Genomic DNA, 16,565 nt, shown 5'->3' with positions numbered 1-16,565 from the left:
TTGATGTGGGCCAGAGAGTGTGACTTTGGGGTGGCATGTTCAGATTTGGGGTTGCTTTGGTCATGGCTATGATGATTTGAGAGCTCCTCCTCCTCCTTCTCCTGCCTCACTCTGATGCCAAGACCAGCAAAGATAAGAAAAACACTTTTTTTCTTTATCCTTTAGAATGGGCCTGACCATGGGGTGGCATGTTCAGATTTGGGGTTTCTGGCCTTTGAGTTTGGGTTCTGGGGTGGTTTGGTCATGGCTGTGATGTTTTCAAAGTGTGGGCATCGATTTTTGCAAGTTTGGCCTTGATTTGATGTGGGCCAGAGAGTGTGACCTTGGGGTGGCATGTTCAGATTTGGGGTTTCTGGCCTTTGGGTTTGGGTTCTGGGGTGGTTTGGTCATGGCTGTGATGTTTTCAAAGTGTGGGCATCGATTTTTGCAAGTTTGGCCTTGATTTGATGTGGGCCAGAGAGTGTGACCTTGGGGTGGCATGTTCAGATTTGGGGTTTCTGGCCTTTGGGTTTGGGTTCTGGGGTGGTATGGTCATGGGTGTGATGATTTCAAAGTGTGGGCATCGATTTTTGCATGTTTGGCCTTGATTTGATGTGGGCCAGAGAGTGTGACTTTGGGGTGGCATTTTCAGATTTGGGGTTTCTGGCCTTTAAGTTTGGGTTCTGGGGTGGTATGGTCATGGGTGTGATGATTTGAGAGTGTGGGATGTGAGGTTTGCATGTTTGGCCTTGATTTGATGTGGGCCAGAGAGTGTGACTTTGGGGTGGCATTTTCAGATTTGGGGTTTCTGGCCTTTGGGTTTGGGTTCTGGGGTGGTATGGTCATGGGTGTGATGATTTGAGAGTGTGGGATGTGAGGTTTGCATGTTTGGCCTTGATTTGATGTGGGCCAGAGAGTGTGACCATGGGGTTGCTTTTTTAGATTTGGGGTTGCTTTGGTCATGGCTATGATGATTTGAGAGCTCCTCCTCCTCCTTCTCCTGCCTCACTCTGATGCCAAGACCAGCAAAGATAAGAAAAACACTTTTTTTCTTTATCCTTTAGAATGGGCCTGACCATGGGGTGGCATGTTCAGATTTGGGGTTTCTGGCCTTTGGGTTTGGGTTCTGGGGTGGTATGGTCATGGGTGTGATGATTTGAGAGTGTGGGATGTGAGGTTTGCATGTTTGGCCTTGATTTGATGTGGGCCAGAGAGTGTGACTTTGGGGTTGCATGTTCAGATTTGGGGTTTCTGGCCTTTGAGTTTGGGTTCTGGGGTGGTATGGTCATGGGTGTGATGATTTGAGAGTGTGGGATGTGAGGTTTGCATGTTTGGCCTTGATTTGATGTGGGCCAGAGAGTGTGACTTTGGGGTTGCATGTTCAGATTTGGGGTTTCTGGCCTTTGAGTTTGGGTTCTGGGGTGGTATGGTCATGGGTGTGATGATTTGAGAGTGTGGGATGTGAGGTTTGCATGTTTGGCCTTGATTTGATGTGGGCCATAGAGTGTGACCATGGGGTTGCTTTTTTAGATTTGGGATTTCTGGCCTTTGAGTTTGGGTTCTGGGGTGGTTTGGTCATGGGTGTGATGATTTGAGGGTGTGGGATGTGAGGTTTGCATGTTTGGCCTTGATTTGATGTGGGCCAGAGAGTGTGACCATGGGGTTGCTTTGGTCATGGGTGTGATGATTTGAGAGCTCCTCCTCCTCCTCCTGCCTCACTCTGAGATGCCAGAACCATCAAAGATAAGAAAAAAACTTTTTTTCTTTATCCTTTAGAAAGTTTAGAATGGACCTGCCAGTCATTGTTAAGATCCTTAGAAAGTTTAGAATGGACCTGCCAGTCATTGTTAAGATCATTAGAAAGTTTAGAATGGACCTGCCAGTCATTGTTAAGCTCTTTAGTGCCTCAGGCAACTTGTATTGTAGGGTACTTAGCTGAATAGGCCTCTATTGTGCGTTTGTTTTGACTTGCAGGTTCAGTCTGAGGTCATAGAACGCATTAGTTATTTTCAATGGAAAATGTGTTTCGGGTTACGAAATTTTCGGCTTACGAAAGGAATAGCGGAACGAATTAATTTCGTAACCCGAGGTAGCAGTGTAATACTCCCCCCCCCAAAAAAAAAAAAAGACGGTGGGACTATAATACTACACCACAAGAGGATTACAGGCCCTAGGAGTGAAACAGATAGCCTCAAAGGGGCAGTGTAACACCCCCCTGAGACAGCTGGATTGGGGCCGTGGAAACTGCATGCTGCAGCCCCAACCCAGGCAGCTCAGACCAAATAGGAGCAGAAAAAGTCTGCACCTATTTGGGGAGGAAAAAAGCTGCCCTTTCCACTGCGGTGGCAGCTTTTTGGTGTTTCTGCACGTGTAAACGCTGCACCACCGAAATGCTATGAAGCCAGTGCATGTGCAGTCAGCTGTGTGGCTTCCTGGAAGCAGGGCAGTGGCATCAGAGCATGCAGCATCTAAACGCTGTGCTCAGATGACACTCCCAAGGTGACGCAAAGAGGCAGTCTGCTTCACCTCTTAGTTAATCATAGTCCTACAGTAGGACTGTCACCATAACCTCCAAATATCTGAATTGGCTCTAAACTCAAAGAGTATTCACATGTGATGACATCACTGAATGCTAAGCCTGAGAAAGCAATAGGAATTTTTCCTCTTTATGGAAAGTGAGTGGGAGTGGGGCTGCTGCCATACTGCAAAATTAATGCCATTTGACACCACTTTAATCGTCATGGCTGCATCCTATCATATCCTGGGATTTGTAATTTGTTATGGCACTAGAGCTCTCTGGCAGAGATAGTTAAATACCTCACCAAACTACAAATGCCAGAATTCCATAGCATTGAGACATAGAAGTTACAGTGGTGTCAAACTGCATTAATTTTGCAGTGTAGATGCAGAAGGCTATACCTATCATTCTCAAAGGTCAGACCAACATCTTTCTTAGTTCTGGAGAACTGTTTTCTCTCAATTCACTACATTTCTCTCCATTTGTCATACATTCTGGAATATGAAATAACAAAGCAAATCAAGCATGAGCCGAGGCATTCATTATTCCATTTAAGCATTGCAAGCTGCAATCCAGATAAAGGCAATGTTTACCTTCTTCCATTTTGCTTTCTTGCAGACAATGGGAAAACATCTCTTAACAATGAAGAGAGGATAAACCAAGATACCTACCAAGGTAGTATTTTAATCGAAAACCCTGGGCCACGCTGGGACCCCCTACTTCGAGTTTACTCCGATCATTTCTTTCACCTGGGGACAGGCAGGCTAGTGGCTGTATGAGCCAGGAATTATGGGGGACTTACCTTCACGCCATCATTCTTCTTGTTGCCACCACTTTTCCCTCCTGTGGAGAAAAAGTACCATGTAAAGAGGAACACACATGGTATCAGAACCAGCACACTGAGAACCAGCAACATGAGGGAAGTTGGGTGGGAGCAGCAGAACCCAAGAACTGAAGAGAACAAAGTCAGTGCTATTGCCTCTGCCGTTGGGAGTGAACTCGCTTCACAACAACCCAAGGCTTTATATGAAGTCTCTCTCAGAAAACTGTGACACTCAGAAGCTGCATTACTAAGGTCCTTCCACGTGAATAAGAAAAGCCACCGCCACTTATACTCTGATATTCCTAGGTCTTTGAAGAAACCAAAACAATGGCCAGCAATGGAAATAGAAGGGAACTGAAGAAGCATTCTCCGACAGTTGACTTCTTCTTTGTCGTCTTCTTCTTCTTTCTTAGAAAACTTAAGGAACTTTCTACTACATGACTCTAGGAATTCAACCCTGGCCTGTACCACCACCTCTTTCCTTTCCAGGCTTGCTTGCTCTACTTTGTGGCATTAGATCTGAGCCCTAAAGGGTTCAACTGCAGATAAGAACAGTGTGCACTTGCTTGCCTGCCTTTCTCACTCAGCTTCCCTCGCTAATTTTAGCCCCCCAGGCTGGTGGGGGTCATGTGCTACAATTATGACATCCTGACAGCTGCAGCCCACATATTGACAATGATGAAAAGCAGATACCTTCCCCTATGCGGCTCTCCCCACCACCACCACCACATCGCTCTCACAGACTGAGCCTCATCTCCTGGGACTCCAGCCCACACATAAACCCTCCCTCTTCTGGCTGTTGCCTTCAAATAGATTCTGAATGCTAACAGAGAGAAAGAGAGAGAGACTGAAAGCACACTTGGACTGAGTTCAGCTCCTGAGCAAAAAACAACAACCAGATAACCTAATTGTCCAGAATAATCTCTAATCTGGACGTGAGAAATATCTGACCGGCTCAGAAAATTGGAAGATAGAAACTGAATGCAAGATAGGTAATTGAATTTTGTGATCTTCCTTGGTACCCCTTAAAGTTCCAGAACTCTCAGCTGATTTGTTCTCCTTCACTTCCAGAGCCACAGTCTTTAAAAATATGAACTTCCTACGATTCTTATGATCTATTTCCACAGTGGTTTCCTAACTTTTCCACTTTTCTGATACTAGGCTAGATTCACTTTGTTTTCTCCATTTAATAAACAACTAACCTGTAATTTTCTAACCTTTTTTTCATTATCTTTCCCAATACTTTGGTATTTACTTCATTTTTAAAAGAAGTTCTACACTGCATGTTCCAGTTCATCAAAGTGCTCAGGGTGGGTAGTGCTAAAGTTTCTAGCATGCATCTCATGCATAGATTGTCATATGTGGGTATTGCAAATGTATACATTATTGCATGGGCACACAGTAGGAAATCACAGGCAATTGTGGTTTTTCATTACTGGACCTCATAGTGAAAGACGTAGACATGATTGTCAGCTGTAATGCTGCACACGGAGGTTGCACATCATTTCCTACCTGGAATTCCTTTCCGTTTTGGGAGGAAAGTAACAAATTAAATGGTTGTTAAGGTTCATAATATTTCATCAAACAATTGTTTCCATTTTTTAAAAAAGGGCTACAGCCCAAGCTGATCAAGTCACATCACCTACTCTAGGATCTCATTGCTTACAGTAATTGGCTAGATAATTCCAAATAGATAACATTGACAAGTTTACAAGCAGGGCTTGAAGACGAACTAATTCTCTTGACTGCAATTGCTCCCTGCTTTTAATGTCAACTTAAATCTCATTGTTAGTACTAAGTATAGAATTTTTCACACGAGGCAATTAAAACGCAATTACAGCAGGATAATAGCATCTTTGGCAGGTACTCATTACGTGATTTAATGTCTCTCCTGTTGCTGCTTTGCATTTCATTCACTGGTGTTTATGTTACAGGAGGCAAAGTACCCAAATCCCATGGATAAATGGGGTTTAAATCCTGGGAATATCCCACAAGTATGGGATTGTTTTCAGACATGTCAGCAATTTTGACGTTAACCCAACATTAATCCATGCAGAAAGCCACAAAATTGCACCACTTTTTAACTTTGGGATTTTTCTGAAGTTAAAATGGGGCATAATTTTGCAGCCTTCTGCACAGGTTAATGTTGCATTAATACCCAAGTCGTGCAATGTTGTCTGAAAACAATCCCACCCTTGAGGGATATTCCTGGGTTTAAACCCCGTTTATCCATGGGATTTGGGTGCTTGCCTCCCGTGTGATAAACTCCACTGGTGGAGCATACCTTTTCACTGACAGACAAAAAGCACCAGTGGAAAGTTGCTCTCCAGCAACAACTGAAATGCAAAGTCAAAGATGCTGTTATCCTACTGTAACTGTGCTTTACTAGCCTTGTGTGATAAACTCCTATAACCATCAAAAGGAAGATTGGAATTCTCCTCCTCCTCCTCTTTTTTTTTCTTTTTTCTTAAACATAATCTCTGTAATTTTTCAGGTATTTCAAAATTTTTAATAAAAATGATTAAAAACAAACAAGCAAACTAGGCAGAGCCATTACATTACAGTGAGATTTACCTAAGTGTTGACTTAACACTGAACAATGAACTCACTTGATTTATTCTAGTTGGACCAGCAATTAATTTTAGGCTAAAAATGCACACAACTTTACTAAGCCATCTGGGTCTTCTATGAACATGTGCTGATTTTCTCTATTTTTCTCCAAACCATTTTCCTCCTAACCATTTCTTCATTATTTGCCTCAACTTGTTGTGGTGTAACTTCAAATGGTTTCTGACATATGGCAACCTTAAGACGGACCTATCACAGGCTTTTTGTTTTTTGTTTTTGCAAGGTTTGTTCAGAGGGGGGTTGCCTTTGCCTTCCTCTGAGGCTGAGAGAAGATGACTTGGCCAAGCTCACCTAGTGGGTTTTTATGGCTGATTCAAACCTGGCTCTCTAGAGTCATAGTCTAATGCTCAAATTGCTACACCATACTGGTTCTATTCTCTCATTTGTGCACATAACACATTTATTTTAACTCAGATGTTCCCATTCACATCCTTTGGCTTTAGCTGAATATATTTTAAAAATTGCTTAAAAGAGGCCTTCTCTCAGCTTTTGAAGAGCATATACAAGCAGTTCCCATGTGCTAGGAAAGTATTTTCAGGCAGGCATCAGAGCCTTTTTGTTATCTTTCTTTCTTAACAATTCCCCTTCCCCTCTTATTGTATATTTGGGACACATATATCCACGCAATGGTTTCTATTCCAGAAGACATCTTAGCGCTTTGTCATCAGTAATTTGAAGCTAGTGTAAAATACCATCTAATAAAGGAGGCTGGTGTGAGTATTTTGTCAGTTGTGTGAGGGGGAGAGAATTGACAGCTGCAGTGATCCACTGCTAGCAGCCCTTCCACCAATGTGTGACAAAGCATTTTTGCAATGATTAATTGTGTTCTGTCATTTTGTCATGATCCATGGAACAAATATTAATACACATGACATGCTAAAATATAACTGGGTAAAGAATTTATATCACCTTTGTTTTGTACTGATGTAGTCCATAATCCATCATAGTTTTAGGCACACCTACATTCTCTGACCAGTGTGGCATAGTGGTTTGCAGGTTCAATTCCCAGTTTGGCCATAAAACCCACTGGTTGACCTTGGGCAAGTCACATGCTCAGGAGAAGGGAATGGCAAACCTCCTCTGAATAAATCTTGCTAAGAAAACCTCATGATAAGGTTACCTGAGGATTTCCATAAATCAGAAATGACTTGAAGGCACACAAGAATGACAACTGAAGAGCTTAAGTGCACTTTCTTCTGTGGAGGCAAAGAGAGTCTGAGGGGAAATTCATTGGGTATTGCTGAGCAAAAACGGAGGTGTCTTGCTCATGAGAAGTAGCCCCTTCTTCCTTCCAATGTTAAAATATCCTTTTTTTTAAAAAAAGTAGGCCTGCCTCATTCCCTCACCAAAAACTAGAGAATCCGTAGTTATATTAAACCAATGCAGTTAATTCTTGCCAGTTCTCTGACATCCTTGACATGCCTTCCTTGTTCAAAGTGGGTTGTTTAAAAACATTTGGAAGTAAGTGATAGGTGGTCTAGAGTTGGACACAGGATAACTGTAGGACATATCCCCTGTCCACACAAGCTATAACACCTGCTTTGCTACATTCTCCACAGTCTAGCACAGCAAGTTTCCTCACTGAGCTAGATGAAATGAGATGAAATGGAAATGTGGTGGTGGTTGTTATTGTTATTTATTCATTTACAGCCCCCCTTTTCCCCTGTAATGGGACCCAAGGCAGTTTGTAAAAGGTAAAACAAATACAATTTAAAACAATTACAAAAAGAGAGGTAAAAACACATTAAAATGTATTCCTAAAAACAGTTAAACAATATCCAGAATTAAAACCCTATAAAATAGATTCATTAGAAAAACAAAAGAGGGGAAAATCAATGAAATACACTGCAAATAACATACTCTATTATTATTATTTCAGAAACAATAATAATGCAGAAACAATATTGGCTATTTCTAACACAATGGAACTGCATATTAATTAGAAGTATAGAATTCTGTAAAAAATATTAATATATTAGTCCTTTTTATTCTATTCAGCTAAGGTGTGTGTTGTTGTTGTTGTTTTAAAGAAATTGTGCTTGGTTTAAATTTAATTTACCTGGAGCAAGCACTATTAAGCACAGTGGGTCTTCTAAATGAATATGGGTAGGATCACACTGTTAGTTTTTGTTGTTGTTAACTGCCATCAAGTAAACTTTGACTTACAGTGACCCAATGAATGAGAAACCTCCAAGTCACCTTATCATCAACAGCTCTGCTCAGGACGTGGAGACTCAGGGCCATGGCTTCCTTGATTGAGTCTATCCAGCTATAATGAGGATCTTCCTCTTTTCTCACTGACTTTTACCTTAACAAGCATTATTCTCTTTTCTAATGAGTCAATATCTTCTCATGAGTTATGAAGTCTTAAATTCCACTAATATCTGTGGCATTTTCACATGCAGAATTGACTGCAGGATTGCAGACCCATCTTTGAGGCAGAGTCCTAGTTGTTCAAAGGTTTGATGCATTTGTCAAATATGAACTTTCCCCCCTGTTCCTGTCATGCTAAAATGTAGACAGTTAGGGTGGTAAAATCTGGAAAAAAATTATTATGTATACACTTTGTGTGGAAAAAAATCCTTAATGGTATATGAAAGGCTAGTGGTACATGAAAGCAGCCCCTTACATTTTGACTGCGTTAACTGTGCTAAGCTTGACAATTGTTTACATAGTAAAAATAAATATGCAAATAAATCTGAAGATTAATAGTGTTACACTGAAAACTTAATCATGGTATCTAACCAAGTCTATTCTTAGGCACGAGCTTACCTATTGATTTTATTACAAGTAGGAAGATCAGATTCTAGAAGCTGCTCACCTTACTAAATCTTGTAACAGTGTAACTGATATTCATTCTGGCATATATCTGATCTTTGGTAAATCAAAAATCAGGATCCCTGGGTATTCAATATATCTCATAACATACATAGAGGAACCTGTTACAATATCTGTATTTAGAAATCTAGTAAACAAATAGGTCCCCTGGTATACTGAGTAACCAACATGTTTGCATCCTAGGGGTGTTTGCTGTGGGAAACTGGAGAGCATTTGAAGTGGCACCTTGCAGGCTGTGGAACTCTCTTTCAAGAGAGACTCGACCGGCCCCCTCCTTGTTGTCCCGCCATTTTTTTAAAAATTCAAGCCCATTTTATTCATCTTTTAAACTCAGCTTACTAGCTACTGAGGAGGGGGCTGCTGAATTTTTTTTATGTGCTTTTAAAATGGCTTTTTATTCAATTGTATTTTAATACAACCATTTGTTTAACTGTGTTTTAATATGATAATGTGTAGTGGTATTTTTGTATTTTTTAAAAAATCAATTGAGTCCTTTGAGTTCCAGTTTGAGGAGAGTGATGGGACACACATTAAATAAATAGAGTCTTCTATAGTCCTATTTATGTAACATATTAGCGCGCGTGCACGCGCGTGCGTGTGTGTGTGTGTGTTCATGCCTTCAAGCTGCTTACTGACATACAGTATAGTGATACCATGAATTTCACAGGAGTTTCTTTTGTTCAATTTGTGGCCTACATTTTCTGGTACTGTTGATGGGCAAATTTCAAGGCTGAGTGCGAGATATGCCCTTTGTCTACTGTGTATCCAGCAAGTGCAAACCTAATCTTTATGACCTGGAGTGTAAATTTTAAAAATGTCTGTCTTTTCTTCCTGCATTAACAATTGAACATGATTACATATCATGTAGAAAGAGTCCTGTATGGCCAGTCTATTCCAACATGTGTGCTGTTCAAAGCCATGGATAAGGGAGCTTGTTACCCTGTCTACTTGTATTTTCCATTTAAGGCTAGCATCCAATAAATAAAGAGGCAAATGCTGACCAAAAGAGTTGTATTACCTACCAGAAAAATTCCGGGTTGCTAGCATCGTAGTAAGGATTGCACCCTGGGAGATACAAAAGACAAAAGAGAAAGGAGGGGAAGAAGAGGATTGAGAATGAGGCCCATCCCTTCCCCCATCCAAATCTTTTTCCTCTTAAAGACATCTAGTGGGAAAGGGAGCTGTCCAGGGCTGGAAGAAGGATACATCTTTGGCACCATTCCAAGGGTATGATGAATATGACACAGATGATATTAATAGATATAGCAAACAGTTTGCAGAAAACAAGTCATTGGATAGTAGTTCAGAGATTTTTTAACTGCTCTGCAAATTTCTGAAAGGTGGTAACAGCATTTCTTGTAACTAAGAGACCCAATATATTTTCTTGCAATGTTAATAGGATTTCTTTGTCCAGAAAAGAGACAACAGTCTTGTTCTTATGAGAACAGAATAACAGATTTCATGTTATTAAAGAGGGTTTTGTATTGCATTTCAGGGAGAACCCTACATATATCATCTGCTTTTGAGATCTGTTGCAGCAAAAAGTGAAATTTTCCTGAACCATCAGCAATGTAATGGGTAAAGCCTGTTTTCCTATCAAACAGTGCTGGTACCTAATGCCATGATTACGACATAACATCCCAAATTTACTTTGTGCCAAATTTAAGGAAGCACTGGACATGCCAAGCCAAACTCATCAGTGGCATTTATTTCTCTGCGTTATTAGCTTATCCACCGATAACAAAATCTAGCATTACTGCTATTACTAGCACCCCACAACTATTGGCATACATATTTCTTACACAGCAGATTGTCTCATTAATGTCAGTGATATTAATGGTGCAATACTTGTCCTCCTTGGCTTTAAATCAACTAGCTCCATCATTAGGATTGCCTGCTCCCTTATGCAAGAATTAAAACACCCTATGTATGCACTGGTTTGCTATTTGTAGAAGAAAAGCAAATTTTAGCTGCACATATTGCCTCTGGGTAATCAGCCTGATGGAGAGTAGCATTTATTCTTATTTGTAATATTGGAAAAATACACATTTAAATTTATATTTCTGTAATGGAGACAGTGAAGAGTGTGTATGTGTGTAAAAAACCAAGTGGATATGTCTCTTCGTTATTTTCAGTCTTTCTGTTTCTTCCACTTTCCTTTCCATAGTATTCCAATCTATTTCATGAGTTGGAAGCAACAGAAGAAAATTATATTTACATAACTGAAGCAATGTAGATTATCAGATGGGAGCAAAACGTCCTTATCCCATCCTTAACCTGTGATATTTGCGTGATGGGGGGAAGATTATTACACTCCCATGCACTTATCCCATTCTTATCCTGTCTGTAAAGAGTAATGGGCCTGTCATTTGGTATTAAAGTTAATACCAGATGACAGGCCAATTACTCTTTATGGATGGGAGAAGAATTGAATAAGCATGTGGGGTTGTGATAATTCCCCCCCCCCCCCATCGTTCAAATACCATGGGTTAAGGACAGGATAAGTACACTTTGCTCCTCTGTCTGATAATCTCCTGCAACAGATTACTGGATGAAAAATAAACACTAATCTCTATGTTTCCTTGCTCAGTAATCTTATTAGCCTTCAGCCTGAAGGCTGGAACTCTGCACCATGATCTCAAGCTGAAGAGGCAGCAAAACAGAATATGACAATTCTAAACAAAGTTAATGTGTAAAAGAGCTCATGGTAGTGCTAGCTGTAAATCTGTAAACCTCCCACCAGCAGCAGCACAGAACTGGGTGCACAATGATTTGAACATGGTGAATCTGGACACTGGTCCCAAGTACTTGGATGTAAGTTCCACTTACATCAATGGAAGCACATGTTAATTTGTCCTAAGGGTTTAATGAATGGGTTTTGTCTAAGTGGCATTCAGCTTCTCACTCTGAATTACTAGACATTCAGCACTTTACCAAACCAGGCTGCTAAAGCACAACAATCATATTAGTGTAGGAAACACAAACATACCTGTTTCCAAAGTGACATGGTGCTCCTATAATCCCAGGCTCTGTTTTCTGCATGCTGGCCTTGATAACCCTACCACCCAGCCCTGTGCCCTTCCCAGCATGCTTTTCAGTCTGCATATTATTTATTTATTTTTAATTGACAGACACAGCAATTGATTAAGTAAGAAAAGAAAAGAACTTGAAAAAAAGAAAAGAATAACAGCCTGTTTAGGAATAGAAAGAGGGAGGAGCATAATCATGCCTACTTGCACTATATGACTGCCACATATCAGAACTACAGAGGGAGGAACTTATCACATGTAAATCAATAGTGAGTGGGAAAGCAGTGTGATTGGGAGGCATTGAAGGATTTTGCCCATCAACAGCCTCAAACAGATGGGCCAAAAGAAATGGTTTCAGGCTGCTTTGAGGGAGTGGTGTTTAGATGACACATGCTCCTCCTGAAGCAGCTGGAAACCGGCTGCCCTAATGGGGGGAAACAGGGATGTAGCCAGGATTTTGGGAAGGGGGGGGGGGGGTCAAGACTAAGTGCCACCATTTTGAGAGGCTAAGAGCCCCCTCCCCAAGACACAAAAAGAGGGTCGAGCGTTTACCCTCGACACCTCGATGGCACCACTTTAACTTCCGTTATGGCTTCGTGCTATGGAATCTTGGGATCTGTAGTTTTGAGGACCTGTTGAGTCATCTGTCAAGATGTGAAAAGAAGTGAAAATAAACCGTTCTAGCCTAGAAAGTCCCAATGTGAGACCTTTCCCATAAGAGCACTCCATCCTAACTCTAAACCTAAAGCTGTGTATAAATGCACCAGTGCAGGTGCGCATTTAAAAAGAACAGAGCCAGCGGTTGGGGCAGCAATGCAAAAAAGGGAAAGTGTGACACTTCCAATGGCTATAAGTACAATATACACAAACCAGACAGTCCAAGACAGGGCATAGGGTGAAGGGTCATCTGGGGGGGATGATTGTGCTTTGCCAGTGTTTTACTGGGCACACCTCTGCTTCGATGCCATGTCCCGGTGGAGGGTCTCAGGTGCAACTGTGTGCACAATCAAATTAGGCGCCCATACAATGAGATGGCATCTAGGTAGTAGGCAGTGTGTTTCTGCAACAGTAAGCATGGATGGTGGGAAATATTTTTTAAAAAAATTATCCAGCAGTGTGGCTTGATGCTACGCAGTGCGGATGTGGCATGGGAGCCTTGGGAGCAGGCGATGCAATCAGCAGGGTCTCGGCTTACTTTTGGAAGAAGCAGCTTTGGGCCACATTTCTTGCCTTTCTACTTGGCCCCAATGAGAAGAAGCACTCCATGAATGGATCAAGACAAATCAGCTACTAGACAGACATGCCATCATTTGGTAACATATGGCTACAAATGCTACTATCCTGCTGTAATTCTGCTTTGGCAGCTTCATGTGATAAAGTCCTAACTGAATGGAATTCCTCCACACATCAAATAAGCACAGTTCTTGATTTACCATTAAACTCTGAACAATTTCTTTTCTATGCATTGTGGCATCAACATTGCTAGAGCAAACCTGAGAAAGGTTATCCCCTCCTCAGGGACCAACAAATCTATTTATACAAGAACAATAAACAGGACACCTCTTTCCTTTGAACTCTGGCATTCACTGTTTATGATCCAAAGACTTAGAAACATCTAGGAAGGAAGCCCTTTCCTTTCTTAGTATGAAAGTTTCAAGTCTGAAAGCCAAAAGTTTCAGAAGACTCAAAATGAAATCTCCAGAAACATAGGAAAACATATAAAAGGGAAAGGAAGTTAGTTAAATGTACATTTTTCTTAGAAGACCATATAAAAATCAGAAAAGGGGCATAGTTTACCTTGAGCTTCCTTCTGGCATTGAACTTCTTCAGGCAATCCACAGTCTCCTGTCTGTGCATACAAGAAGCCACGGTGGAACGATGCTAGAAGACAGAAAGAAAGTCTGCTCAGATATGGAAAGGAATAGAGACCACCCTTTGTTTTACCAACCTGAGCTTGTTAAACTAGTTCATTTCTTGCTGTGCATGTATCTATGGTATAATAGATCTTGATCACTGTCTGTTCCCTGCTCAGAACACAGCTACTGGAGAAGATCAGTGAAATCTATTCAGAAGTTTTGATATTGCAAGTACAGCCTTTATGCAGTAAGTTAGACTAGAAGACTTTCAATGTCTTACAGTCCCATCATTTTGGATAGAGCTGGGTACAAACATAAACCTCAGCTCTGCACCATTTCTCTGTCTCTTAAATGTGCACTCATACATTAGGCATAGTCCTGCAACCATGTGTTTGAATTCTCCTGGCTGCAGCAAATAAAACTTTAATGGGTTGTGCAAACTAGTTTCCCCTGCTTGTTCATTTGTTCCTTGTTCTACCATACCAGAAACTCCAGTGATGGCTCATTAGGTTGCTCACAGCTTAGCAAACCCTCCATTAGCTGATTCTCTTACACTTTGTTGGTTCAGGCTATGGTACTTTTCTAGGACATGGGTTATTTGAGGCAGAGCCTCAGGAAAAATTTTTTGTGCCCCTAAGGAAGACATTGTTCATGGGACCAAGCCATTATAGCCCAAAATAAATATTTTAGCAATATGTGTAAACTGTCATTGCAACCACCTCTGGATCTTGAAGAGAGAGAAAGAGAAGCCAACAATACAAGTGACAAATATAAACAAGAGTTTTCTTTTAAAAAGTAAGCAAGTAACTGTGTCTCAGGGATTATCTCTGTATAGCCTTATCTTTCAAGCTCTCTGATTCCAGTTCTGAATGAGTGCTAGGATGGAGTTATTTAAAAAGACCCATCAAGGTCCTGTGCAGCATTTGAATGATAGGAATAGAGCTGAGTTACAATATTAGCAGTAAATATAGCAAAGAAACAACTCAAACTGTCTTGCTTGCTTTATATCAGAATGCCTAATACTGTTTGATGGGGAAAAAATAAAAATACATTTTGTTTCAATACCAATACTACTCTTCAACTGGTTATGCTGTTGGCATCCCATTTTGACTGACATTGGAAACGAAGAGCATAAAGAACAGCCAGGGTCATCTACAGCAAATGGTGAAATCCTCTTTGATCTACATAACCAGTGGCCCATAAATAAGTACACCTGTGGTGTGCACTTTGCATAAACTCTGCCTGAGAGTTTGCCTGGCCCACATTACAAATCTGCTTTTCCCCTACCTACAGCCTCTTTAAAAAAATAAATATCAGCATTGCTTATCATCAAGGGATAATCCTCAAAATCTGACTAGTTTGCAAGAAATATACATTGCACTTACTGATATCCATGGGTGCTTCAAAGCCTCTGCTGCTGTAATTCGTTTGGATGGATTGATGGTCAACATTTTATTGATGAGGTCTTTTGCTTCAGGAGTAACAGTATCCCACTCAGGGGAGGGAAACTGTAAGAGAAAAGAGGGAGAAAAAGGTTCTGCTAACAATAAAGTCAGAAAAACTTTTCATAATTTCCATGAGGTTAGATATTTTTTGTGCAGTCTTTTCCACAGTGCTTTATAAACAGGAGTTTGAAATGGTGAAAAGTCACCATTTCCCCCAGAAAGCTGCAAGGCTGATGGACTCTCATCTGTGTGAGAAACTGACAGACTTAGTGAGAGATACTGACAGACTAACTGGCCAAGATGGCCAAAGGCCAGCTGAATTGGCACTGGCTAACTGAAGCTATGCTGAACCAACCCTTTCAGAGCTGCCAGATGTTGGAAATTACTTAGGATTATCGTTGTCCTGGCAAAACTTGGTGATTGTGTCCATTACCCTACCCCTTCTATGGCATTTCTGAAGGCAGATCCTAGCTACCTTCTGTTGGCAGATTTCTAAGGTCAGATGGCAGAAGAGGATTTCTGCTGATATATTTATTTATTTTATTTGAAAATAATAACATTATTAAAAAACATAACAATGATATTAAAAATACAGTGAAAAACATGCCATAAAATGCTCCTCCCACTCATTTTAATTTTAAAATTATGTTGGGGAGGAGATCTTTGACTGTGAAAGAAGAGCAGAAGGGACCAGCCTCATCTCATGTGGAAGAGAATTCCAGAAGCTGGAAGCAGCCACTGAAAAGGCTCCCTTCTGTGTTCCCACATATCTTAAAACTGGCAGGTTTATATAGAGGGATACAGGATTTCAAGCACTCTGGACTTAAACCATATAAGTTTTTATAGGTCATAACCAGTACTTTCTCTTATGCTGGGAAATGAACCCGTGAAGCTGTTTCAACAAGAGAGTTATATGCTCTCAGTAACTGGCCCTAGTCTTCATTCTAACCACAGCATTTGGGGCCCACTCAAGATTCCAAATATTTTCCAAAGGCAACCCTATATTGAGTATGGGATGCAATCAAGACCAGTGTCATTGTAGACAGATGTGATTTCCCAAGGAATGGGTGCAGCTGTTGGTCACTGATGAAGGCCCAGAGTTGGGTCCAAGAGTTGAGTACAAATTACAAATGTAAGATGTCAGAAGGAATGTAACCCAATCCAGCACTGGATGACTCGCCATACCCTGATCTTTTGAATGACCAGTAGCACCTTTGTCTTGTCTGGATTAAGTTTCAGGTTTTTTGCCCTCATCCAGTCCTTCACTGAAACTGTTCAGTAACACACCGCTTCCATGGAATTAGATGGGAGGGACAAATACAGTTAGGTGTCACCAACATATTGGTGACACCAAACCCCCAAACTTTGGATAACCTCTCCCAGAGTTTTCATGTATAAGTTAGATAGCAAGTGGAACAGACCCCCACTGAACAATGGCTAGGATGCCTA

The 16,565-nt window shown here is 41.0% G+C and overlaps 1 protein-coding gene across 5 annotated transcripts in view; it reads right to left on the bottom strand.

The window, feature by feature from the left end:
- Positions 1-16,565, bottom strand: part of CAMK2A (calcium/calmodulin dependent protein kinase II alpha) — a 173,995-nt gene that overhangs the window by 37,791 nt on the left and 119,639 nt on the right. For all 5 annotated transcript variants that reach the window (XM_089528650.1, XM_089528641.1, XM_089528622.1 and 2 more), the window contains exons 10-13: positions 15,057-15,179; positions 13,613-13,696; positions 9,809-9,851; positions 3,300-3,340 (exon numbers count right to left, since the gene is read on the bottom strand). In XM_089528650.1, coding sequence (XP_089384776.1) covers positions 3,300-3,340; positions 9,809-9,851; positions 13,613-13,696; positions 15,057-15,179 — 291 coding nt within the window. The remainder of the gene's footprint in view (positions 1-3,299; positions 3,341-9,808; positions 9,852-13,612; positions 13,697-15,056; positions 15,180-16,565) is intronic.

The sequence above is a fragment of the Sceloporus occidentalis genome, unplaced genomic scaffold, assembly GCF_023333645.1.
Source record: "Sceloporus occidentalis isolate IW3139 unplaced genomic scaffold, rSceOcc1.0.p SCAF_1, whole genome shotgun sequence".
NCBI classification, from domain to species: domain Eukaryota; kingdom Metazoa; phylum Chordata; class Lepidosauria; order Squamata; family Phrynosomatidae; genus Sceloporus; species Sceloporus occidentalis.
The sequence above is the reverse complement of the archived record's forward strand: the minus strand, read 5'-3'. Positions and strand labels throughout refer to the sequence as shown.